This window comes from Aquarana catesbeiana, linkage group LG10, assembly GCF_042186555.1.
Source record: "Aquarana catesbeiana isolate 2022-GZ linkage group LG10, ASM4218655v1, whole genome shotgun sequence".
Classification (NCBI taxonomy): Eukaryota; Metazoa; Chordata; class Amphibia; order Anura; family Ranidae; genus Aquarana; species Aquarana catesbeiana.
In genome coordinates, this window is record NC_133333.1 from 31008298 (window position 1) to 31035139 (window position 26842).

The 26842-nt window shown below is 42.5% G+C and overlaps 1 protein-coding gene across 2 annotated transcripts; it reads left to right on the top strand.

Moving 5' to 3' along the window:
* Positions 1-542: 542 nt before the first annotated feature.
* Positions 543-26029, top strand: LOC141110533 (interferon-gamma-inducible GTPase 10-like). Of its 2 annotated transcripts, XM_073601918.1 has the most exons (4): positions 543-683; positions 921-995; positions 5286-5345; positions 22203-26029. In XM_073601918.1, exon 4 carries the CDS (start codon positions 22225-22227, stop codon positions 23404-23406), a length of 1182 nt encoding a protein of 393 aa, XP_073458019.1. In that variant the 5' UTR covers positions 543-683; positions 921-995; positions 5286-5345; positions 22203-22224; the 3' UTR covers positions 23407-26029. The 2 variants fall into 2 exon arrangements, with proteins under 2 accessions (XP_073458019.1, XP_073458020.1); XM_073601919.1 differs by lacking the exon at positions 5286-5345.
* Positions 26030-26842: the final 813 nt, after the last annotated feature.

The window sequence follows — 26842 nt, forward strand, 5'->3', positions numbered from 1 at the left end:
GGCACTGATGGCTGGCACTGATAGTTTTAACTGTAAGGCATCACTGGTGGCACTGGTGGGCATTTTACTTTGGCACTGATTGGCAGCTGCCTGGGCACAGATTGGCATTTCCCTGGTAAACTAGGGTGGCATACCTGGTGGTCCAGTGTGGTGGCCATCCCTGGTGGTAGTGGTGGCATGCTGGTGGTCCTGGGCGGGCATCCGAGGGGGGGCTACGCTGATAAACAATCAGCACAGACCCCCCTGTCAGGAGAGCAGCTGATCGGCTCTCCTCTACTCGCGCCTGTTAGACGCGAGTGAGGAAAAGCCGATCACCGGCTCTTCCTGTTTACTTTGTGATCAGCCGTGATTGAACGTGGCTGATCACGTGGTAAAGTGTCTTTGTTAGAGACTCTTTACCTAGATCGGAATTGCAGTGTGTCAGATTGAAACACTGCGACAACGATCGGCGCGATGCGCGCCTGATATCCTGGCAACGTCATATGACGTCCGGTCAGGATATCGCAACCACTTTGCCGACGTCATATTGCTATGGAATTCCTGGAAATCAGATGATTTTTCCTCTGTAAAGATGCTTTCAGTTTCACTTTATGAACATATAAAGGAAGGAAATGCTGCAGATTCACACATTCACAATCTTCTACCTACAGGACATACACATCTGAAAGAGGAACCCAGAAACGGTAAGATTGCTTTATCTTGCTACAGAGAGCAGAATTGGATTACAGACCATCATATATCAATCTATACCTGACATTCTGACTTCGCCTTTCCTTCATTTACCTGATTAAACATTAAAGGAATTATAAAGGCAGAAGGTTTTTTCATCTTAATGCATTCTATAGAAAGTATAACATGTTTGTTATTTAAAAAAAAATGAGACTTTGAAACATTTCTTTCTTTATTTGTTTTCTTAAAAGGGAAAGTCAGTGATTCAAACATTGATAACTGAATACATACAGGAAATCCACATTTGTCAGAAGAGCTTCTAAAAGGTAACATCGCTTTATTCTGCCGTTTTGCGACCTATCTGTATATATTGTAGGATTATAAAATAGAAGAAGGTGTGGGTTTATAACCTTATGGGACAGCCTGCATTCTGTGTGTTACAGCAGCTCATTCTATATGGAAGATATGCATGGAATTCTGGCTGCACTTATGATTCTTTATTTCTATAAGTAGACATGGAAAATGATTCTCATTCTCTCATTCGTCTTTCCCTCTCTCTCTTCCCAACATTCTTCCTCTCCCCCTTTTCTTCTTTCTTCCCCCCCCCCCCCCCCCCCTTATCTCTCTCTTCTTCCCCCTATCTTTTTCTCTTTCTTCTTCTTCCCTCATCCTCTTGGGGAAGAAGAAGAAAGAGAAAAAGATAGGGGGAAGAAGAGAGAGATAAGGGGGGGGAGGGGAAAAAAATCTTCTCCCCCCTCTCTTCTACCTCTATTTCTCTCCTCCCCTTCTTACTCAACTTCCCTCCTTTCTTCTTCCCCTCTCTCCCTTCTCCCCCTTTCATCTTCCTCTCTCTCTCTCTCTCTCTCTCTCTCTCTCTCTCTCTCTCTCCCTCTCTCTCTTCTCTCTCTCTACACCCCCCTTTCTTTCTCTCTCTCTTCTCCCCCCTCCTCTCTTTCTTCTTTCCCCCTCTTTTTCTTCTCTCTCTTCTCCCCCTCTTTTTTTTCTCTTTATTCTACCCCCCATTCGTCTTCCTCTATCCCCCCTTTCTTCTTACCCCCTCTTTTCTACATCTCTCTCTCCTTCCTCTCCCTCTCTCTTCATCCCCTCTTCTTTCCTCTCTCCCTCCACCCTCTCTCTCTTTTCTCTCTTTCTCCTTTCACCCCTCTCTCTTTTCTCTCTCTTCTTCCTCTTCCTCTCTTTCCTTTCTCTTTCTTTATCCTTCCTTCCTTCCTTCCTTCCTTCCTTCCTCCCTTCCTTCCTTCCTTCCTTCCTTCCTTCCTTCCTTCCTTCCTTCCTTCCTTCCTTCCTTCCTTCCTCTTTCTTTTCTCTATCTCCTTTGTCTCTTTTTCTCTCTTTTCTCTCTCTCTCCTTTTAATCTCTCTGTTTTTCCTATCCCTCTCTCGTGCTTTTGTTTCCTCCACTTTATCTGTCTATCCATCCTCATTGTGGAGATAGGCGTTTCCTCCCTGCATACCCCCTCCACCCTCTTCTAGTGCTGCTCATCAATGCATCCACTGCCTCCCTTATCCAGCACTGCTTACCTCTGCATCCTCTGCCTGAATGGGTTAATTATATATTCCATAGATTTACAATAGTGAAGCAACCAAGGATCCTTATCCAGACCTAGTTAGGATCAAATTGATTTACAAATCCATCCTGTGGGGAGAGGTGTGCTTCTCCTAGTAACCTCATTGTCCTTTTCTTCATCCAGCTGTATGTTGGGTGTATATTCAGACAGCCCAGGCCACACGCATTCCAAGCAAGCTTAGTCACAGCAGAGTCGCTCATTGCTTACTGATGCACATGATTAGCTTTTTTTGGCTGCTAGAATCCCCCTTCAGAGGGCAGGTGCAGTGGCAGAATACACAGGGACAGATAGAATGGATGTCCTGTGTGCTGCAGCCACCAGTGACAGGCATGAAGGAGGAACTGGCAGGATGGCGTTACATAATCCCCATCAGGTTATACGTTGTGTGACAGCACCGTGGGCTCTGTCCCCCTCCCACATTGCACACATGGAGAATATGCTACTACCCATAGGAATAAATTCCCTGGCTGCACAGTTAAAAAGTCAAAGCAGTGTGATAACGACTAGAATAACGAGAGACCCGGCTCACCCTGGGAAAGAAGATAGAAACAAGGTCTGTGGCACACATAGGGGTTGCTTTTCTGAAATTGGAGAGTACAAAATCTTGTGCAGCTGTGCATGGTAGTCAATTAAGTTCGACAAAAAAAAAAAAACTGGATGCTGATTGGTTTCTTTGCAGAGCTGCAGTGGCGGCTGGTGCTCTATTTTTTTTTTTTTTTGGGGGGGGGCGGCAAATAAACCACCTGCCCCCCACCCCCTGTTCTTTCAGTTAAACTCCCTCATTGCTCAGTCAATCAGCGAACAAACCCCCCCTTCGCTCATCCGCCCATCAACAACTCACTTAACTCATCCAGGTCGTGAGCAGCTTTGGCAGCTTCCCCCCCCCTCAGGTCCCGGCCAATAGGGTTGCTTCTCCTCTCGGGCAATTGGGTCTTAAGACCCGCTTCCTGATTGACCGGGAGGAGAAGAAGTAAGACAATACCGCATATTAATTTGCTATTGTCACACAACGGGTGAGCTCAGGTCGCAGTGCTCTGCGCCCCAAGCCCACACTTTTGAAGCCAATTTAGAGCCCCAGGCTCTAATCATGTGCTAAAAAAAAACCCCATTAAAATCCATGCGTTCGGCACCCTGTATGTAGATTAGGGGACGGACACATGGATTACGGGGGTGGCACCCCTGCGCCCCTAATGGAGTGGCTGCCATTACAGAGCTGCACCAAATGTTGCACTCTCCAGTTTTAGTAAATCATTCCTATAGTGTTCCACAGTGAATGTGGATGTAGTGTGGTAATGGTGGGTGTGGTAAAAATGTCTTAACGTTGGTGTCAGTAAGAGGTAAAAAAAGGGGGGGGGGTGCTGATGAAGGGGAAAGGCAGTGCAGAGAAGGGTGGTTGAGCAGTGGATAGTAGGGATGGGTAGTACAGAGAGGGCACCAATGTAGTTGAGAGGGCAGTTGATGGTGGGGACAAGTAGCACAGAGGGGGGTGGCTGTTGGTGGGGGCCAGACAACACAGAGGGGACACTTGATGGTGTGGACAGACAGTACAAAGCGAGGGCAGCTGATGGTGAAGACAAGAATTACAATGGGGAGCAGTTGATTGTAGAGACAGAGGGGGCATTTGAAAGTGGGGACAGGCAGCACACAGGGAGGAGGTTGATGGTGGGCACCAGGCAGCACAGACAGCAAAGAGTGGGCAATTGATGGTGGGGACGGGCAGTACAAAGGTGGGTGGGGAGCAGCTGATGGTAGGGACAGGAAGTACAAAGGCCTGGGAGCAGGTGATGGTGGGATCAGGGACTATAATGGGGGGGCAGTCTATGGTAGGGACAGAGGGGACACTTGAAAGTGGGGAGGGGTGCAGCTGATGGTGGGGACTTGCAGCAGAGAGCGGGATGTCAATGGCATACCTCCCAGATTTTTGAGATGGGAACAAGGGACACCTATTGCAAAAGTATGTAGGCATAAGACACACACCCTGCCACACCCCCTTAAAGGAGAATTCTACAAAAAAAGATTAGTTAAACACACAAATGCTTTTTTACCTCTACTATTCCTTTATACTGGCTTTGAAAACTTACAAATGCAGCCATTTAGAAATTGGATGAAAGGTTTAGCACTGGGAGACACTTTTTGAAAGATAAAAAGTGCATTTTATATACAACCATATAGATCAGACCAAAATGAGGGACAAACGAGGAGGAAGGATGGACAGAAGGACTTTGTACCACATCAGGGACAGTTGGGAGCTATGCGATGGTGGGGACCGGACAGCACAGAAGGGGCAATTGATGGTGTGGACAGGCAGTACAAGGAAGGGGGAGCAGCTGATGGTAGGAACGGGGAGAGCAATTCATGGTGGGGACATGCAGTACAGAGAGGGTAGTAGATGGCGGTGAACAGGCAGTACAGAGGAGGCAGCAATAAGCACAGGTTTCAGGCTCCATGATCAATCTGCTTCCCCATGCCGGGCCCCTGCATTGACCTTGGCTTTGAGCTCCATTTCCAAGCTCAGGGGGCTGCTCTCTCTTTTGCCTTGGTTCACATGGGTCTGGAGTGGGACTGGGGTCCCCACAGCTGACATTGCAGCTTTATTTCCTCTCTCCTCTCCCGGCCATGCTGTCCAATTGAGTGTCAGGAAAGGGAGGGGAGGAGGAAGAGGGATCTAGCATCTTAGCCACTGTGATAGGGCTGATTGGATAGTGAACCTTAAAGGTGCTGAAAAGCACAGCTACAGTTGAGAACATGGGTTACAACTGGGGACCCATGTAGGCACAATTTCCATCCAGGTCTGAAAATCGAAACACCACATCAGCATTTTAGAGTCCTAAACAAGACACATTTTGCCCCCTTTCTTGACGATGTGTGGACCCTGAAAAAAGTTGACTGAAATATACATTTTCTAAAATCTTTTTTACAGATTACTTAAATATAGATTCATGTAGGTTATATGTGGTTACTTGAAACTCTGACCTAATAATGTCCATTCATAATCTAGTTTTCTAAACATGCTTTTTTATTGTGACAGCCAGTACTTCAAGATAATTCTCTTCCTGCTGCATACCTGGATCACTTTGTGCTATTAATTGTAAGTTGTTTCAGAGCTAATCATTATTTATTGAATTGGTGTTATCTGCACTATCCAGTGGACTCTGTTTCTGTTATCTTTACATGTACATTTGGTCCTTGGAGATATATTCAGAGCTAGCAAAGATTTACAGCACCTGCTTGTAAACCAGTGTATCACAAGGCATTTGAAGATTTCAAAATTACACATTGCCCTACACTAAACCAGGGAATAATTTGAATATCGTGCAAAGTGTAAAATGGGCAGTTTTTGGGCATATTTCAGATCAACATTCACTATATGATATGTAGCACCCTCAGTGTACAGAGTAGGTAAATATAGTTTGGCTTCTGTGTAGGCAGAAGAGCTGGGGTTATTTGTTTGCGTTAGCTGTGCAGAGCTCCAAGGGCTGGGACTTTTGTTAGCTCCCCTTAGCTTCTAGAACTTGCTGGATAGTAGACATGTGCGCCGTCAATAAATTTGTTTTGTTCTGTTCCGTCTCGTATTAGAATTAATTTGTATTTCGTAACTCGTGTCCGAAATTCAATTTGGATTTGCACGAAATACGAATTTTCGTTAGGTCCGTTAACTTTTCGTAACAATTACGAATGTTGGTTATGATGAATTTATCATTATGAGGGTCTCCCGCCATCCCTGTGCTGTGCTGACTTCCTGGGTTTTTTAACTTCGTCATAACGAATAATCGTAATTAACAAACATTCTTATTTTGTCCGATTCTGAATCTCCCATCGACTACCAGTACCAGTCTCCCACTCCCATATTAAAAAAGGTAATTTTCCCAACCCTCACTCAGAAGCAGAAGAAAACCTCTAATTGGTCAACAAAACACAAGTCACGTTTCCGTTGTAACGGAATTTGGATCCGAAATTCGTAAATTTCATATTTCGTACAAAATTCGGAAGCAAAGGAATTCGTATTTCAGATCATCCCGAATGTACGAATTTACGGAAATTCGTACAAATTTTCAATTCGTACGAATCTAATCGCACATATCTACTGGATAGTTCTGGAACCTAGAGGGTGGAGGAACAGAGACCAAAGCCTACATATTTATGGAGTCTCCACCAATCCCTAGGTCAGGCCTAGAAGGTGAGGAGATAGGCCATAAGTGCTCAGGCTGTGACCCTTGAAAATGTATGTGTGCTGCTCAGGCTCAATAGGGAGGGGGTATATAGGTAGTGCATCCGCAGCTGCTGCTAGAGTGCTGACAGGGGATGGAACCCGTCCTGGCTCCTGCAAGAGATCAATGAAGAAAGAGGAACCCCTGAAAGTCGCACATCCACATTGTCCTACATAGATGAAAAGAGTGGCAACCTCAGCCTGGACTCCGACAGGGCCACGTCCCCAGCGCGTTTCACTTTGCACCCCAGTGCTTAGTCATGGGGATCACATGTCAACAAAATCCGTTGTCGTAAATTCCGAGCATGTGTAGACAATTTCGACGCACAAAATTCCACGTATGCTCGGAATCAAGCAGAAGAGCCGCACTGGCTATTGAACTTCATTTTTCTCTGCTCGTCGTACGTGTTGTACGTCAGTACGTTCTTGACGTTCAGAATTTCCGACAACATTTGTGTAACCGTGTCTATGCAAGACAAGTTTGAGCCAACATCCGTCGGAAATAAATCCAGGATTTTATTGTCTGAATGTCCAATCACCCAAAAGATTCCCCCAAACATTGGAAGGGATTCATCTGTTTCTGCCAACATTCACTCTATTTATTATTCAGGCAATTGATGAGTAAACTGTAAAAGGGGTTGTAAACCTTCGTGTTTTTTCACCTTAATGTATCCTATGCATTAAGGTGAAAAAAGTTCTGACAGTGACCGGCCCCCCCAGCCCCCTCGTTTTACTCACCTTAGCCCGTTCGTTCCCTCTGCGGAGACGCTCTCTACCCCTCGGCCCGGGGGTCCTGGCTCTTGATTGGATAGATTGATAGCAATGCAGCCCATGGCTCCTGCTGCTGTCAATCAAATCCAATGATGCGGGCGCCGGGGGGCGGGGCCGAGTCCGGCATTCTGTGTCTATAGATGCAAATGCTGGACTCGGGAGTGTGCCCGCAAGGTAACCCCCAAGGAGAGCGCTTCTCCCAGGGGGTAACGAATGCGAGAGCCGCCGGGGGACCCCAGAAGACAAGGTTCAGGGCCACACTGTGCAAAACGAACTGCACAGTGGAGGTAAATATGATATCTTTGTTATTTAAAAAAAAGCACCCTTTGAGGCTGAATCTGTTAATTTATTTTGCTTTTTCCGCCCCCACCTTTCTGTATTCATTACTTACCTTACTTTAGACCCAGTAACTTCATCACTAGGTCTCTGTACTTCTCAGTGCAATGCAGGCAGGTCATGGTTGGTGGGAGGGACAGGCAGGGGGCTGTACATACATGGCTTCCTGAAAACATCACAGCACCCTGTCTCAGTGCTCCTCTCAGAAGCCCCCAGCCCTGGAGCAAGCAGTGGACTGGCTCTTAGAAGGAGTTATGCAAATATTAAAATGTCTTGATGGGTGGATGTCAGTATGGAGGAGGAGGTGGTCTTAGTCACACTATATTTGCATGCAGATCACCCTTCGTTTAAAAAAAAAAATTCCTGCAAGGCATTGTCATAATATAAGTGAAAAAGGATGCAGCGCTAAAGTCATAAATAATCACAACAAACAAATAATGAAAAAAAACTCTCATCAAAAAAAAAAAACTAAAGCAGATACCAAATAAAATATATATATAAAAAACAAAAAGATATAAGTCAGACTGAAAAAAAGTAATGGTGAAAAAACTTTCATCCAAGAAGACTAAGGCGGATACCGCACAAAGAAAAAATGTCATGTGCAAATAAAACTGACCACATAAAATTAATTAATAAAATATGTGATAAATCAACCTAAATGAAGCAATAACAGATACAAAAATCAATAATAAAAAGTCAATATTAAACATTTCAAAAAATTAAATATAAGTGTAAAATCCCATCTCAGAAATAATTAGTGAAGAAGTAGATAAGAAAAAAAGTCCATAAAAAAGTGAGGATAATAGTCCAGAGGTAGGTGTATGAAACCAAATCCTAGTTCCAGGATAATAGCACACCCAATGTGAGAATAGAGGCTCCTTACTAGCTGCAAGTGACCACCGTGGGTGGTCTCACCAAGCACAGGGAATAATAAGGTCTCCCAGGAACCTATAAAGGCATCAGTAAGGCAGCTGGATCCATGGCACTCGAAAGACAGAAACAAAAGGAGCTCCCATAGTGTAATTGTTTAAATGAAGGATTTATTGAATAAACAGGTTGCACTTACAAGAGATTCCATTCAAATAGGGCAAATGATCACCAAAGATCAGTGGTTACAAATTGCGGCGTCTCCACAGGCTTCCTGTAGTCAGCTTGCTTCCCATTAGTCTCGATAGGAAAAAACGTAATGACGTCAGCGTCACAGGCCCCACCCTACGCGTTTCATCACGACAGGACGTCTTCTGGGGATTGGCCAAGTGACGCTTCTCATATGCTTAGGGTTTAAATAGTATTGCGGCGCCATTTTAAGTACTGGCCGCTCCAAGCATAATTATAGAGACATGAGGGCACCACCATTTTAGCTACTGGCAAGCTCAATACATTACAATACAAAATAAAAGGAAGCCAATATAAACAAAGGAAAACAAAACGATTTCGCCATCTTGTGGCCAAACTTTATACTACACTAATGGGCAACAGAAAGCAGCATATAGGAAGAGCATGTGGAGCGCCGCATGATACACATAATACTTTTATACCCATAGATAAGTTAACCTAAAAACCACATTATACATAAATATCTAAAAGAAAAAATTAAATCCAAATAGAGAAATCAGGTGAGTGGCAATAATTAATAGACATATAAAAAAATATTTAAAAAATTAAAAAATGAAATTAAAAAATTGTTAAAAAGGAGATAAGAAGCAGAAAAAAACAAAATATAATTAGGCATGTTATGAATTATTAATAAAGGAACTGATATCTCATTCCACATTTAGGCCATGGGGCACGTAGGATTTCATATCGAAAATCCATCTCGTTTCGAGCCTAGAGATAGCCTTTTACTTTATTAATGCCCCTCCAATGAGGCTGGAGCTTATCCAAGGCTACAAAGAGGGTCCCCTTGATTTTTTTGTCATGATGTTTGGCATAATGCCTAGACAGATTATGCTAAGTAAATCCACGCTTAATATTGCCCACATGCTCAGATAAATGCACATGGAGATGGAGAGATCTCTTAGTGCGACCAATGTATTGCTTAGAACATGGGCGCTGTATCATATACACCACACACTCCGTAGTGCATGTGATGAAAGACTCAATATTATATATTTTATTGGTTTGAGTCGATTGGAAAATCTCGCATTTACGCCCTCTAAAGGAGTTAATTTGACAAATGTGACACCTTCTACATGGATAGAAACCATTCTGAGATTGGAAAAGAGAGATGATTCTGGGAGGATCTACGACATTAGGAGCAACCCTAAGACGTAGAGGAGGTGCTCCTCTAAAAATAACTACTGGGCGGTCTGGAAGGGTAGGGCCAAGTACTTTATCATTTTTAAGTAGATTCCAATATTTATTAAGAATTCTCTTAACCGAAAAATGTTGATTGGAATATCCTGTCACCAAAGCGGAGGCAAATTTGTTATCAGGAACTTGGTTGGCCCTACTAGCTCCATTGAGCATAACCTCCCTATCCATATTCCCAACTTCCACAATTGTCTCATTAATCTCTTCCTCGGAGTACCCTTTGTCCAAAAATCTCGATTTCAAGATTTGGGCCTGTTGATGATAATCAGAGATGTTGGTACAGTTTCGCCTTATTCGCTGAAACTGGCCTTTTGGGACCGCTTTCAGCCAAGAAGAGTGATGACAACTACTCAGTGGAATATAGGCATTGCGGTCTGTCTCTTTAACCAGTTGCCGACTGCCTAACGCAGATATACTGTGTCAGAATGGCACGGGCAGGCTAAATCACGTACCTGGTGCCAGAGGTGGTCGGCTTCTGACTGGGAGCATTCAGAGATGAGGGGGAGGCCATCCATTCGTGCCCCCCCCTCGCGATCGCTCCCAGCCAATGAGATCATTCCCCTGCCTCTGTATAGTACACAGAGGCAGAGGAAATTATGTCATCTCTCCTCGGCTCGGTATTTTCCGTTCCGGCGCAGAGGAGAGAAGACATCTGAGTGAGTGCACAAACACACACACAGTAGAACATGCCAAGCATACATTACACCCCCCCTTTACCCCCCCGATCACCCCCCAAGCACCCCTCCCCCCCGTCACACTGACACCAAGCAGTTTTTTTTTTCTGATTACTGCATTGGTGTCAGTTTGTGACAGTTATGCCCCGTACACTCGGTCGGACTTTGTTCGGACATTCCGACAACAAAATCCTAGGATTTTTTCCGACGGATGCTGGCTCAAACTTGTCTTGCATACACACGGTCACACAAAGTTGTCGGAAAATCCGATCGTTCTAAACGCGGTGACGTAAAACACGTACGTCGGGACTATAAACAGGGCAGTGGCCAATAGCTTTCATCTCTTTATTTATTCTGAGCATGCGTGGCACTTTGTCCGTCGGATTTGTGTACACACGATCGGAATTTCCGACAACGGATTTTGTTGTCGGAAAATTTTATATCCTGCTCTCAAACTTTGTGTATCGGAAAATCCGATGGAAAATGTGTGATGGAGCCTACACACGGTCGGAATTTCCGACAACAAGGTCCTATCACACATTTTCCGTCTGAAAATCCGACCGTGTGTACGGGGCCTTAGTGTGGTAGGGCAGTCAGTGTTAGCCCCCTTTAGGTCTAGGGTACCCCCTTAACCCCCCTAATAAAGTTTTAACCCCTTGATCACCCCCTGTCGCCAGTGTCGCTAAGCGATCAATTTTCTGATCGCTGTATTAGTGTTACTGGTGACGCTAGTTAGGGAGGTAAATATTTAGGTTCACTGTCAGCGTTTTATAGCATCAGGGACCCCCATATACTACCTAATAAATGTTTTAACCCCTTGCTTGCCCCCTAGTTAACCCTTTCACCAGTGATCACCGTATAACTGTTACGGGTGACGCTGGTTAGTTCATTTATTTTTTATAGTGTCAGGGCACTCGCCATTTATTACCTAATAAAGGTTTAGCCCCCTGATCGCCCGGCAGTGATATGCGTCGCCCCAGGCAGCGTCAGGTTAGTGCCAGTAGGGCTAATACCCACGCACGCAGCATACGCCTCCCTTAGTGGTATAGTATCTGAACAGATCAATATCTGATCCGATCAGATCTATACTAGCGTCCCCAGCAGTTTAGGGTTCTAAAAAACGCAGTGTTAGCGGGATCAGCCCAGATACCTGCTATCACCTGTGTTTTGCCCCTCCGCCCGGCCCAGCCCAGCCCACCCAAGTGCAGTATCGATCGATCACTGTCACTTACAAAACACTAAACGCATAACTGCAGCGTTCGCAGAGTCAGGCCTGATCCCTGTGATCGCTAACTATTTTTTTGGTAGCATTTTGGTGAACTGGCAAGCACCAGCCCCAAGCAGCGTCAGGTTAGCGCCAGTAGCGCTAACACATAAGCACGCACCGTACACCTCCCTTAGTGGTATAGTATCTGAACGGATCAATATCTGATCCGATCAGATCTATACTGGCGTCCCCAGCAGTTTAAGGTTCCCAAAAACACAGTGTTAGCGGGATCAGCCCAGATACCTGCTAGCACCTGCGTTTTGCCCCTCCGCCCGGCCCAGCCCACCCAAGTGCACTATCGATCGATCACTGTCACTTACAAAACACTAAACACATAACTGCAGCGTTCGCAGAGTCAGGCCTGATCCCTGCGATCGCTAACAGTTTTTTTGGTAGCGTTTTGGTGAACTGGCAAGCACCAGCGGCCTAGTACACCCCGGTCGTAGTCAAACCAGCACTGCAGTAACACTTGGTGACGTGGCGAGTCCCATAAGTGCAGTTCAAGCTGGTGAGGTGGCAAGCACAAGTAGTGTCCCGCTGCCACCAAGAAGACAAACACAGGCCCGTCGTGCCCATAGTGCCCTTCCTGCTGCATTCGCCAATCCTAATTGGGAACCCACCGCTTCTGCAGCGCCCGTACTTCCCCCATTCACATCCCCAACCAAATGCAGTCGGCTGCATGAGAGCCATTTTATTTATGTCCCCCGGAGTACCCCTACCCAACGAACCCCCCCAAAAAAAAGATGTTGTGTCTGCAGCAAGCGCGGATATAGGCGTGACACCCGCTATTATTGTCCCTCCTGTCCTGACAATCCTGGTCTTTGCATTGGTGAATGTTTTGAACGTTACCATTCACTCGTTGAGTATTAACGTAGGGTACAGCATTGCACAGACTAGGCACACTTTCACAGGGTCTCCCAAGATGCCATCGCATTTTGAGAGACCCGAACCTGGAACCGGTTACAGTTATAAAAGTTACAGTTACAAAAAAAAGTGTAAAAAAAAAACACAAAAAAATGTATAAAATAAAAAAAAATAGTTGTTGTTTTATTGTTCTCTCTCTCTCTATTCTCTCTCTATTGTTCTGCTCTTTTTTACTGTATTCTACTCTGCAATGTTTTATTGTTATTATGTTTTATCATGTTTGCTTTTCAGGTATGCAATTTTTTATATACTTTACTGTTTACTGTGCTTTATTGTTAACCACTTTTTTGTCTTCAGGTACGCCATTCACGACTTTGAGTGGTTATACCAGAATGATGCCTGCAGGTTTAGGTATCATCTTGGTATCATTCTTTTCAGCCAGCGGTCGGCTTTCATGTAAAAGCAATCCTTGTGGCTAATTAGCCTCTAGACTGCTTTTACAAGCAGTGGGAGGGAATGCCCCCCCGTCGTCTTCCGTGTTTTTCTCTGGCTCTCCTGTCTCAACAGGGAACCTGAGAATGCAGCCGGTGATTCAGCCAGCTGACCATAGAGCTGATCAGAGACCAGAGTGGCTCCAAACGTCTCTATGGCCTAAGAAACCGGAAGCTACCAGCATTTTATGACTTAGACTTCGCCGGATGTAAACAGCGCCATTGGGAAATTGGGAAAGCATTTTATCACACCGATCTTGGTGTGGTCAGATGCTTTGAGGGCAGAGGAGAGATCTAGGGTCTAATAGACCCCAATTTTTTCAAAAAAGAGTACCTGTCACTACCTATTGCTATCATAGGGGATATTTACATTTCCTGAGATAACAATAAAAATGATTTAAAAAAAAAAAAATGAAAGGAACAGTTTAAAAATAAGATAAAAAAGCAAAAAAATAATAAAGAAAAAAAAAAGCACCCCTGTCCCCCCTGCTCTCGCGCTAAGGCGAACGCAAGCGTTGGTTTGGCGTCAAATGTAAACAGCAATTGCATAATGCATGTGAGGTATCACCGCGAAGGTCAGATCGAGGGCAGTAATTTTAGCAGTAGACCTCCTCTGCAAATCTAAAGTGGTAACCTGTAAAGGCTTTTAAAGGCTTTTAAAAATGTATTTATTTTGTTGCCACTGCACGTTTGTGCGCAATTTTAAAGCATGTCATGTTTGGTATCCATGTACTTGGCCTAAGATCATCTTTTTTATTTCATCAAACATTTGGGCAATATAGTGTGTTTTAGTGCATTAAAATTTAAAAAAGTGTGTTTTTTCCCCAAAAAATGCATTTGAAAAATCGCTGCGCAAATACTGTGTGAAAAAAAAAAAATTAAACACCCACCATTTTAACTTGTAGGGCATTTGCTTTAAAAAAAAATATATAATGTTTGGGGGTTCAAAGTAATTTTCTTGCAAAAAAAAATAATTTTTTCATGTAAACAAAACTGTCAGAAAGGGCTTTGTCTTCAAGTGTTTAGAAGAGTGGGTGATGTGTGACATAAGCTTCTAAATGTTGTGCAAAAAATGCCAAGCTATTTGCTAAGAGTCATGTCGAGTCCATGGAATATTTTATATTGTGACACAAGCTGCGGGAAAGAGACTTTTTTTTTTTTTTTTTGCACAAAAAAAGGGGGGGGGGTTATGCCATCTGGGCATTTTATGGCCTTCAAAACTGTGATAGGTAGTGAGGAGTAAAATCAAAAATTTACGCCTTTAGAAATCCTGAAGGCGGTGATTGGTTTTCGGGGCCCCGTACGCGGCTAGGCTCCCAAAAAGTCCCACACATGTGGTATCCCCATACTCAGGAGAAGCAGCTGAATATATTTTGGGGTGCAATTCCACATATGCCCATGGCCTGTGCGAGCAATATATCATTTAGTGACAACTTTTTATAATTTTTTTTTTTTGTCATTCAATCACTTGGGACAAAAAAAAAATTATTCAATGGGCTCAACATGCCTCTCAGCAATTTCCTTGGGGTCTCTACTTTCCAAAATTGGGTCATTTGGGGGGGGTTTGTTCCGCCCTGCCATTTTAGCACCTCAAGAAATGACATAGGCAGTCATAAACTTAAAGCTGTGTAAATTCCAGAAAATGTACCCTAGTTTGTAGACGCTATAACTTTTGCGCAAACCAATAAATATACGCTTATTGACTTTTTTTTACCAAAGACATGTGGCCAAATACATTTTGGCCTAAATGTATGACTGAAATTGAGTTTATTGGATTTTTTTTTATAACAAAAAGTAGAAAATATAATTTTTATCAAAATTTTCGGTCTTTTTCCGTTTATAGCGCAAAAAATAAAAACCGCAGAGGTGATCAAATACCATCAAAAGAAAGCTCTATTTGTGGGAAGAAAAGGACGCAAATTTTGTTTGGGTGCAGCATTGCATGACCGTGCAATTAGCAGTTAAAGCGACGCAGTGCCAAATTGTAAAAAGTGCTCTGGTCAGGAAGGGGGTAAATCTTTCCGGGGCTGAAGTGGTTAAAATATGTGGTAGTGGTAAGCTGGCCATTTTTAACAATAATATTAAGGTCCGAAAAATGGATCTGAGCTTGGCTAGCCTCGTATTGCAAAGAAATGCCCCTATCATTCAAATTGAGCCTCTGAAAAAAGGCCTCAAGAGAGGATAGGTCACCTTCCCACAAAAGGAGTACATCATCAATGTACCTTTTCCAAAGGCGCAACTCCTTTGGTGGGTTGACATCAATTACCTCACTTTCCCAACGGCCATAAATAGGTTCGCTAGACTAGGCGTGAATTTAGCGCCCATAGCGACACCAACAGTTTGCAAAAAGAAATTACCCCAAACCAAAAATAATTATGGCTTGTGGCAAAAAACAAAAGATTTAAAATGAAATCCCTCTGTATTGATGGCAGGGAATGATCTTGTTCAAGATAAAATTTAGCCGCCTCAAGCCCGTGCTGATGCGATATAACGGTATAGAGAGAGGCAACATCCGCAGTTGCCAGAATGCAACCCTCTCTCCACCCACAATCAAACAAGAGATTGATAACTTGTGTCGTATCTCTCAAATACGCAGGGGTATTAACAACAAGAGGTTGTAAAAAATTATCAACATATCTCCCTATTCTCACCGTAATCGAGTCAATGCCGCTAATAATCGGGCGACCGGGAGGTTTGGATAAACTCTTGAGGATTTTGGGTAAATAATAAATCACTGGTACCCTCGGAGCGGAGGGTACCAAATATGCCTTTTCTTTCTTATTTAAAATACCAGATTGAAATCCACCATCAATCGGAGATGAAAGTTCACTTTTATTTAAAATAACGACCCCCCCACCCTTGTCAGCAGGACGTATGACTATGTCATTACGTGCGCAAATCTGCTTCAGGTTATGTTGGAGGGTATGGTTATTCCTGTATCTTGGTGTTTTAAGCGCTACCAAATCCTTAACTACCATCTTCTTCAAAACCTGAATATATGGAGCTACAAAACCAGGGGGATTAAACAAAGATGCATCAGAAAAATTAGTATGCCTGATCTGAACCACAGCCTCATTTCTGGCAAAAACAGGAGGTAAAAGATTAGCCCCTGGATCAGAATTCTGAGAAGCATTTGTGGGTACCCTATTGATGCTTTGATATACATCAGTGGAGGCTAATTGACCCAATGGATTCAGAAGAAAATGTCTTTTAATATTCATCTTACGGAACTTATGGACATCTATAAATGTCTCGAATTTGTTAAGTGCACGAGGAGGTGCAAATTTGAGTCCTTGACTGAGGACAGCTTGTTCACCCTCAGACAATTGAACAGAACTCAAATTAAAGACACCACTAATACTTAACGCTTTCTTTTCTTTGGACCTGACCCTCCTCCCCCCTCTGATGCCTCTCTTTCTTCGTATCCCCTTTTTGGGCTGGTGTTGCTCAGGGGAAAAAAATTGCGCGATTGCTCAGTATTATCAGAGACAGAGGGGAATTCCTGTTGTTCACCCCTTTGTCTAAAAAGATAATCATTGGGGTGTCTCATAATAGCAGAGTCAGCTCCATAACTATCATCTTGATAATAAGAAAGAGGAGAAAACCTATTTTGAAGAGGAGTGTTCTGTCTGTCAGGCCTATCTCTGTATTGATTGACAAGATCTCTAGGATCTTCTCTATAATTCCTTTGTTTCTGATATTTAGGGTTATTTTTTAAGGGGTCCTCTGAGGTGGATAGTTATTTCTGTAAGGAGTCCTCTGAGGTAGAGAGTTACTTCTGTAAGGAGTCCTCTGAGGTGGAAAACCATTCCAATAGGGAGTTCTCTAGTCATTTCTATGATCAATCGATTTTTTAGAAGTATTATTTCTATATGGAGACCTAGGTGGATAAAAATCAGATCTCCTGGAATAATCACCATTCTGTAGAGTCTGTAGGGGAAACTCAGGGTGTTGATAATGGTTACCATTATGCTTGTTTGGTTTAGTTTTAATGAAACCATGACCCTTATAACCACCCTGAGGAACTTGTCCCCACCGTCCACCCATATTATCTCTTATAACTTGCAATGGGGGAGGTATGATTGCATTAAACAAAGGAGGGGCAGGTATCTGCGTTGGGAGGGTGGAGGGTATGGGCATTCCCTCACTTTCACTAGGTTCATCAGGTTTAATCTGCCACTTAAAGACTACTTTGTTTGAATAATCACCAAGATCACGGTTATACTTTTTCTTCTTTTTTTTTTTTTTGATCACTATCTTCTTTTTCAAGAAAAAATCTCAGGCTTTCTGATTTATGTTTATAAACATCAAGGTCTTTGAGTGAAGACAATTTCTCTCTTACCACACAAATTTCATCGTTAAGAGATTTAAGTTTTTTATGCTTTTTCCCCAATAAAAATTGGAGAAATTGAATCCCGGTATCATTAAAATAAGTGAACCAACCTTCCAAGTCAGTTTCACCCTTTTGTGGACTCACTTCCCACCTTAAACTTCGAGGTACCATCTTTTGTGCAACATACTGTTCGAGATATGCCACATCCCAATTAGTATGCAACTCAGAAACTAAAAGGTTTTTAAGTCTAAGGAACAGACCGCCTATTTCATCAGTCTGTTCCATATTTCCATTTAAAACACCCTCTGTGTTAATATTATGTTGGGATCTAAAATCAAAAATATCCATATTGAAGTTTCAGCAGCAACGTTGCAGTATCAAGATTAGAAATGTTAAAAGAACCACAAAGGTTAACGCTGCGCTCAAAATTAGATTAAAGGTAAATAAAAAAAGAAGAAAAGAAAATAAAGCAGCCAACACCAAAAAGTCTAAGGGCTCTTTCTCACGGGGCGGATCAGTGATGATCCGCCCTGTGAACACCCGCTTGCTCAGCGGGGATCGCTCCGCCGATCCTCACTGAGCAGGAAGATGACAGGTCCATCGCTGCACACTGTGCACCGGCGGACCTGTCAGAGCGCCGCTCTCCCCTATGGGGGGATCGGATGATGACGGACCGTAGTGTCCGTCGTCACCCGATCCAATCCGAAAACGGATGGAAAAGTAGGTTTTTCCTCCGTTACACTTTTCGGATCGGAGCGGGTCGGATGTCAGCGGACATGTCACCGCTGACATCCGACGCTCCATAGGGATACATGTATGTCCGTTTTTCATCCGAAAACGGAAGGATGAAAAACGGACATACGGATCCCTCGTGTGAAAGAGGCCTTATACAAAAACTCAAGTACATAAGTGAAACAGGATGCAGCGCTAAAGTCATAAAAATTCACAACAAAGGAATAATGAAAAAAAACTCTCATCAAAAAAAACTAAAGCAGACACCAAATAAAATATATATATATATATATATATAAAAAACAAAAAGATATAAGTCAGACTGAAAAAAGTAATGGTGAAAAAACTTTCATCCAAGAAGACTAAGGCGGATACCGCACAAAGAAAAAATGTGATGTGCAAATAAAATTTACCACATAAAATTAATTAATAAAATATGTGATAAATCAACCTAAATAAAGCAATAACAGATACAAAAATCAATAATAAAAAGTCAATATTAAAAATTTCAAAAAATGAAATATAAGTGTAAAATCCCATCTCAGAAATAATCAGTGAAGAAGTAGATAAGAAAAAAAGTCCATAAAAAAGTGAGGATAATAGTCCAGAGGTAGGTGTATGAAACCGAATCCTAGTTCCTGGATAATAGCACACCCAATGTGAGAATAGAGGCTCCTTACCAGCTGCAAGTGACCACCGTGGGTGGTCTCACCAAGCACAGGAAATAATAAGGTCTCCCAGGAACCTATAAAGGCATCAGTAAGGCAGCTGGAACCGTGGCACTCAAAAGACAGAAACAAAAGGAGCTCCCATAGTGTAATCGTTTAAATGAAGGATTTATTGAATAAAAAGGTTGCACTTACAAGAGATTCCAATCAAATAGGGCAAATGATCACCAAAGATCAGCGGTTACAAATCGCGGCCTCTCCACAGGCTTCCTGTAGTCAGCTTGCTTCCCATTAGTCTTGATAGGAAAAAACTTAATGACGTCAGCGTCACAGGCCCCACCCTACGCGTTTCATCACGACAGGACGTCTTCTGGGGATTGGCCAAGTGACGCTTGTCATATGCTTAGGGTTTAAATAGTATTGTGGCGCCATTTTAAGTACTGGCCGCTCCAAGCATAAGTATAGAGACATGAGGGCACCACCATCTTAGCTACTGACAAGCTCAATACATTACAATACAAAATAAAAGGAAGCCAATATAAACAAAGGAAAACGAAACGATTTCGCCATCTTGTGGCCAAACTTTATACTACACTAATGGGCAAAAGAAAGCAGCAAATAGGAAGAGCATGTGGAGCGCCGAGTGATACACATAATACTTTTATAACCATATGTAAGTTAACCTAAAAAACACATTATACATAAATATCTAAAAGAAAAAATTAAATCCAAATACAGAAATTTTTATTATTATTATTATTTAAACGAAATTTAAACGATTACACTATGGGAGCTCCTTTTGTTTCTGTCTTTCGAGTCCCATGGATCCAGCTGCCTTACTGATGCCTTTATAGGTTCCTGGGAGACCTTATTATTCCCTGTGCTTGGTGAGACCACCCACGGTGGTCACTTGCAGCTGGTAAGGAGTCTCTATTCTCACATTGGGTGTGCTATTATCCTGGAACTAGGATTCGGTTTCATACACCTACCTCTGGACTATTATCCTCACTTTTTTATGGACTTTTTTTCTTATCTACTTCTTCACTGATTATTTCTGAGATGGGATTTTACACTTATATTTCATTTTTTAAAATTTTTAATATTGACTTTTAATTATTGATTTTCTGTATCTGTTGTTGCTTCATTTAGGTTTATTTATCACATATTTTATTAATTAATTTTATGTGGTCAATTTTATTTGCACATCACATTTTTTCTTTGTGCGGTATCCGCCTTAGTCTTCTTGGATAAAATTTTTTCACCATTACTTTTTTCAGTCTGACTTGTATCTTTTCGTTTTTTTATATATATATATATATATTATTTGGTATCTGCTTTAGTTTTTTTTGATGAGAGTTTTTTTTCATTATTCCTTTGTTGTGATTACTTATGACTTTAGCGCTGCATCCTTTTTCACGTATGTACTGGAGTTTTTGTATTAGACTTTTTGGTGCTGGCCGCTTTATTTTATTTTCTTCTTTTTTTATTTACCTTTAATCTAATTTTGAGCGCAGCGTTAACCTTTGTGGTTCTTTTAACATTGTCATAATATGCTAGTATGTATCGCATACTAGCACATTATGAGAAACTTACCTTAGAACAAAGCCCTCACAGATGAGACGGCTGACATCTTCCCTCGGTCTTCCGTCTGAGTTTGCAGCCTCCGACTACATGAGTCCCGTTTTCGGCACGGACTCAAATGGTAATTTCTAATGTCTAATGTAAGCCGTACACTCAGAGCGCGTGCGCCAATGATGTCACCGGCTGCAGTTCTTGTTTAGGAGATATTCACAGTACTTTTTATACCTGTAGGTATAAGTGGTTGTACAGAGTTTAGTACCACTTTAAGTAATCTCCACATGTGATACTGAGCCTGCATGATTCAAAGACTAGACATACAATGAATGAAAGTGGGGGGGCAGGGACACTCAGGCTGAAGAGGAAAGAGCTAGATGATGCTGGGAGTCCTCCAGCCAGGGAATGAGGGGAGCTCTATCTGACTTTCTGTAGCTTCTAATGCACATTGTGAAAAGCTCACAGTGTGCAGTGAAATCATAGTAAACAATTTTCAGTAAAGGAGAGGAGAAGGTACAAATGCAAGACTGAAGGGGAGATGGGAGTTCGGCATTAAATCAGCATTGCCTAGATCAGTGGTCTCCAAACTGTGGCCCAGGGGCCATATGCGGCCCTTTGCTTGCTATTACCCAGCCCTTGGGGTGCTCTTTCATTCACTGAAACCAGCAAAAGGGCACAGTCCCTCCCACTCACACCAAAGATGGGGCATTTTTCCCCATTGACATCGGGGTCTTTTTTACTCCCAATGGCCACAGTCCGTCCCCCCTAAAGTCTGAAGCAAAGTAAACTGACCCCTCGTTTAGAACGTTTGGAGAATGTCATTTGAAAAACTAGAGTAGAGTTTTCTTTTCATATTTTTGGTTATATCTTTGTGGCATGACTCTTGGTGTAAATCTTGTTAGTTATTTATCCGCAGACAACTTCTGCCCATGTTGCTGAAACCAAATAAAAAATCATTCCTCCCCCCTCCCCTCCCCGAGTTAACTGCCCAGCATGCCATGCACCAGGCACACAGGCTGGTATCACCATAGCAAGGTAGCTGCAAGTGCTCAGCTTCCCTACTATCCTGTTGGCAGCTAGAATGCACTGGGTGGGTACTTTGAGGGGGGTTAAAAAAAAAAATGGGGGACCCCCTTATCAAGTTAACGATGCTTGCCAATGCAGGAGGGGGTGAATGGGGGTCAGCAAGGATGGCTTTATGTACCACACAACTCCAAGTTTTAGGGAGTCACTCAGACCTCCAACCAGTTCACAAGTGTGTGCGGGTAAGAAATATAAAAGCAAAAAAAAAAACACCATACTCCAGGTTGTGCTAGGGGCTAATGCATCTCAAGGTGGACAATTTGCTGCCCCTCCCTTTGGTTGGATCGGATCCAGCATTGTTGGCAACCGAGGGAAATTGTAACATACTGTTTATTCCTCTTTGCTGAAACTCAGGGGGTAAAATTTGTCCTTGCTCAGCATGGTTTTATGTACCCAGTAACCCAGGGAACTCGGGGGATGGAGTCTACTATGTCATCATTGCCCATACTTGGACTAGGTGCTATATAAGCCACCCGCCCCTTGCTGACACTGCGTTCTGGCCAACAGGGTCCCACAGAGCCTGTTCCCAGCTGCATTGTGTATGGGTGCTTTGGGAGGAAGACCCACATTTTTAGGGGCACTCCACATATCCCTAAGTGTTTGACCTCTCTCTTCTCCTTTCTTTTATTAGATTATTCTGTCTAAGTACAAATATGGATCCTTCTACCACGAAACAACTTGAAAAGGAGGTAACAGAAGCCATAGAAAGAGGAGATACAGCTGCAGCCTTGGAAAGAGTCAAGAAATGTTTGAGTGACGTGGAAAATACCCCCCTGAACGTCGCAATTACTGGAGAATCGGGGTCAGGAAAGTCCACATTTATCAACGCCCTCCGTGGTCTTGGTGATGAAGATGAAGGATCTGCTCAGACCGGTGTGGTGGAGACGACTATGGAGCCAACTCCTTATCCCCATCCAAAGATTAAGAGTGTAACTTATTGGGATCTTCCTGGAACAGGAACTCCTAATTTTAAAGCCAGTGAATATCTGAATAAAGTTCAGCTTAAGCGGTATGACTTTTTTATTATAATTGCATCTGAAAGATTCAAAGAGAATCACATATTGCTGGCTAGGGAGATCCAAAAAATGAACAAGAAGTTTTACTTTGTGAGATCAAAAATTGACCGAGACTTACGTGACAGCCAAGAACGAAGACCTAAAACTTTCAATGAAAAAGAGTTATTAGATAAGATCAGGCAGGATTGTGTTAATTCTCTCAAAGTTAATTTAAACAATATTAAAAGTGATTCTGTCTTTCTTGTATCTTCTTTCCAGCCTGAGAAATTTGATTTCTCTCGTTTGCTGAAAACGTTTGAGGACGAGCTTCCAAGTCACAAGCGTTATGTTTTTTTACTAGCCCTGCCTAACATTTCCTCTCAGGCAATACAAATGAAAAAGCAAGGTCTAGAAAGTGCAATTCCTTGGGTCACTGCGCAAGCCGCTGTAGTGTCAATTGTCCCTGGGTTATCAAATCTCAATGAGATTTTATCCTTATCTTACCATATTCGGGGATATGTAGAATGTTTTGGTCTTGATAAGAAATCTTTGAACAACTTGGAGGAAAGGTCTGGTAGAAGTGATTTGAAACATTTAATGAAATCCACATTTGTGATTAATGAGATCACTTCTGATCTTCTAAATGGAGAGCTAAAGAAAAGGACTGGTGCTGTTTATATGGGCGTTAAATCTTTTTTCAGCTGGGTTCCAGTACTAAGTGCTGCTGTGTCTGCTCCCTTGTCTGCAGGCGCTTGTTATGACCTTCTGTACTATGCCCTGGATGAGATTGCAGAAGATGCAAAAGTTGCTCTTGAAGCTGCTTTTGGCTGTTCAGAATAATGTAATGAATGTGTACGTTCATTATAAAAGATTCAATCAATCAGGGTTGTCAGTCGTGGATATTTAAATAATTTGATTGTGAATATAGTGAGAACAAGAAAACTGTATTTGCTTATTTGGCAGTGTGTATTCTTTATTCTTCCTAATCTACATTTCATTCTAGAATTATATTAAAGCGTATGATGGGAAATATAAACCCCATCACTACAATCTCATATCAGTTTTTGATGTTAATGACATTTGAAATTTTTATTTTCAAAATTTTTAAAACTGCAGCTTTCATTAACCACTTGAGCCCTGGAAGATTTGGCCCCTTATTGACCGGGCCATTTTTTTGCAATACGGCACTGCGTCATTTTAACTGACAATTGCGCGGTCGTGTGACGTTGTACAAAAACAAAATTGGGTTCTTTTTTTTCCCCCACAAATAGAGCTTTCTTTTGGTGGTATTTGATCACCTCTGCGATTTTTATTTTTCGCGATATAAACAAAAAAAGAGCGACAATTTTGAAAAAAAAACCAAAACAATATTTTTTACTTTTTGAATTGAAAAAGTGTAGATGTCGCTATTCTTCTTTGATAATAATAAATGTAATCGAAGATGGGAGCCAAGTGGTGGTGAAAATTTGTTGAAGACTTATGCCCCGTACACACGGTCGGACTTTCCGACGGAAAATGTGCGATCGGAGCTTGTTGTCGGAAATTCCGACCGTGTGTGGGCTCCATCGGACTTTTTCCATCGGAATTTGCGACACACAAAGTTTGAGAGCAGGCTATAAAATTTTCCGACAACAAAATCCGATCCTTTAAATTCCGATCGTGTGTAGACAAATCCGACGGACAAAGTGCCACGCATGCTCAGAATAAATTAAGAGATGAAAGCTATTGGCTACTGCCCCATTTATAGTCCCGACGTACGGGTTTCACGTCACCGCGTTCAGAACGATCGGATTTTCCGACAACTTTGTGCGACCGTGTGTATGCAAGACAATTTTGAGCCAACATCCGTCAGAAAAAATCCATGGATTTTGTTTTCGGAATGTCCGTTCGTGTGTACAGGGCATTAGTCTAACACCAAAATCCCAAACAGAAAATCAATATTAAAAATCCCAAAACAGAAATCTTGAATTTGCTTGCGCCTATCATACCAGGAGGTAGTGCATTCAGTTTTTGCAATATATATATCACTCACTTGTGTAGCAGGCAGAGGGTGTAACACACACACTTGTTTACACACACAGATCCCGGTTCTCACTCTGCGATGAGCGATCGGCTCCGGAGACACGCTGCGGGCGTGCGCCTCTGGCGTCGTCTTAAAGAGCCAATGTACAACTGCGACGGCTCCCCCAGGGGAGCCAACCTGCCACAGTATAACTGCGGTGGCTGGTCTGGAAGGGGTTAAAAAACCTGATCCTGCCATGAAGGTCTTTGTTCAGGCACTTCCTATCATAGGGCAACAACAGTCGCCTAGCTGTGCTCCTGCCTTGAAAATATATTTTCTGTTTATACCTATACTTGGAACAAAAAGTGCCTGTAAAGAGGCTGCAGGAGTATAAAAATTGGTGAAAAATGACCTTTATTAAAATATATATATAATACTAATCATTTAGGGTACACGGTATGTTGGCAAACCAAACGTCATTAATTCTGGCTTTACATGTACTTTAAAACAAGCTTCTTTCTCCTTCCTTCTCCCTCAGGATGGATATGTACTATGCGGTCGGAGTGGTTAGACTCCATCAGTGATATTATGGGAAAGAAACAATAGAACAGGAAGGCACAATCTAGTTGTCTCATGAAACAACACCTATTCAAGCCCTAGATGCATGAATAAAGCAAGGCTAACAAAACAAATACTCATGAGTATAATAACAATGTCCGCAACAGGAGTATCAAAGTTAACACTAAAGGACAAACAGGGGTATACTCCATCCAAGGTAGTAGGGGGAACAATGTCCTTTCACAAATGGCAGCCTCTAGATGGGACCTGAAGCAGATTCCAACATAAGCTGAGAAGAAAGAAGGAGATAGGTGCCTCTAAGTGTAGATTTATGTAAAACAGACAAATGGCAACTCACATAGAGCTGGTAAATAAGGCCGGCTGTGGATGTAATAACAGTCGCATTTCTTGTCAAGCTTCCCTTTTTACATTCAAAGTGCGCATGCTCTGAAAAGCATCGCCTCACTTCCAGTGACGTCATCACGCCTCACGCTGTCCTCCACGCTTCAGTCCTCGCTCCCAGATCACTTCCACCATACGAGTGACTATCTGGAACTGAGCGGAGCATTACAGCGCTTGGAGACGGCGTCCTGGATGACTACATCTGATGACGGCTTATCCAACATATACTGTTGATGTGCCTTATCTACCGGCCCTATGTGAGTTGCCATTTGTCTGTTTTAAAAAAAATGACACAATGAAATGAACAATGAACTTAGAGGCACTTCTCTCCATGATATTATGGGAAAGGAAGGTGATAATACCCTGCTTGCTATGTACTATATATATTTCTACTATATCTGCTCGCTTTATATCAATGAAATACATTGTATTGGGTGTATGCACAAAATTAATGTGTTTGAAGATATCATTTAATAAACTGTAAAAATTATAAAAATACAACGGTGTCTTTTTTTCGTTTAATAGTTTTTTATTGATATTTTCCATTTGTAACAGAAATAAACATACAAGTAAACAGATATAGACAAATATTATCTGTCGAGTAATGCTAGAATATATCACAGGTCATCTGGATATAACTACATATTGGGCAATATAATGGCATTAACATGGAAGAGTATTGCCGTTATTCGGTTTTTCTTTAGGTGTCCGCTGTGATGTGGAGGTAGGAGGATTGGCTACCATCCTGGACACCCCTATGGGTGCAAAACTGTGTCCAGGGTGGTGACAACCCCACTCCTCTTAGAGATTACACCTTAATCTTGCGATTCTATATCCATCAAGGTGATTCAAATAATAACGATTAATCAATGAACAAGAACAATAAAGTTCCCCGAGGTTAGGAACCAAGAGCATTGACAATTCCTGGAGAGCTAATCCACTTTGACCATGGTGGCCACATTCCATAGGATTAATTTTTGGTTTTGTTTCTTACTGCTAGTATTTGTTCGTAAGTGACGTGTACATGGGTTGTGTTGACTACGTCACTCAGTGTGGGCGGGTCCAGTTTCCACTGTCTGGTGATGTTGAGTCTCACTGACAATAATATATGAGTTATGATATGTCTAATCTGTGTCGGGAATTTTTCAATGTCAAGGGACAATGGTGCCAGTGTAGGTCTCATGGGGATTGTCATTTGGGAAATTCCAGAAAGTAACTGGAATACTGCTTTCCAATAGTGTGTCAGTTTGGGGCATTTCCAGAAGATATGGAGCATATCACCTCTTTGCCCGCACATCCTCCAGCATTTATCTT

Coding starts and splice junctions, on each gene's coding strand:
- LOC141110533 (XM_073601918.1), top strand. CDS start 22,225: ATGGATCCTTCTACCACGAAACAACTTGAAAAGGAGGTAACAGAAGCC.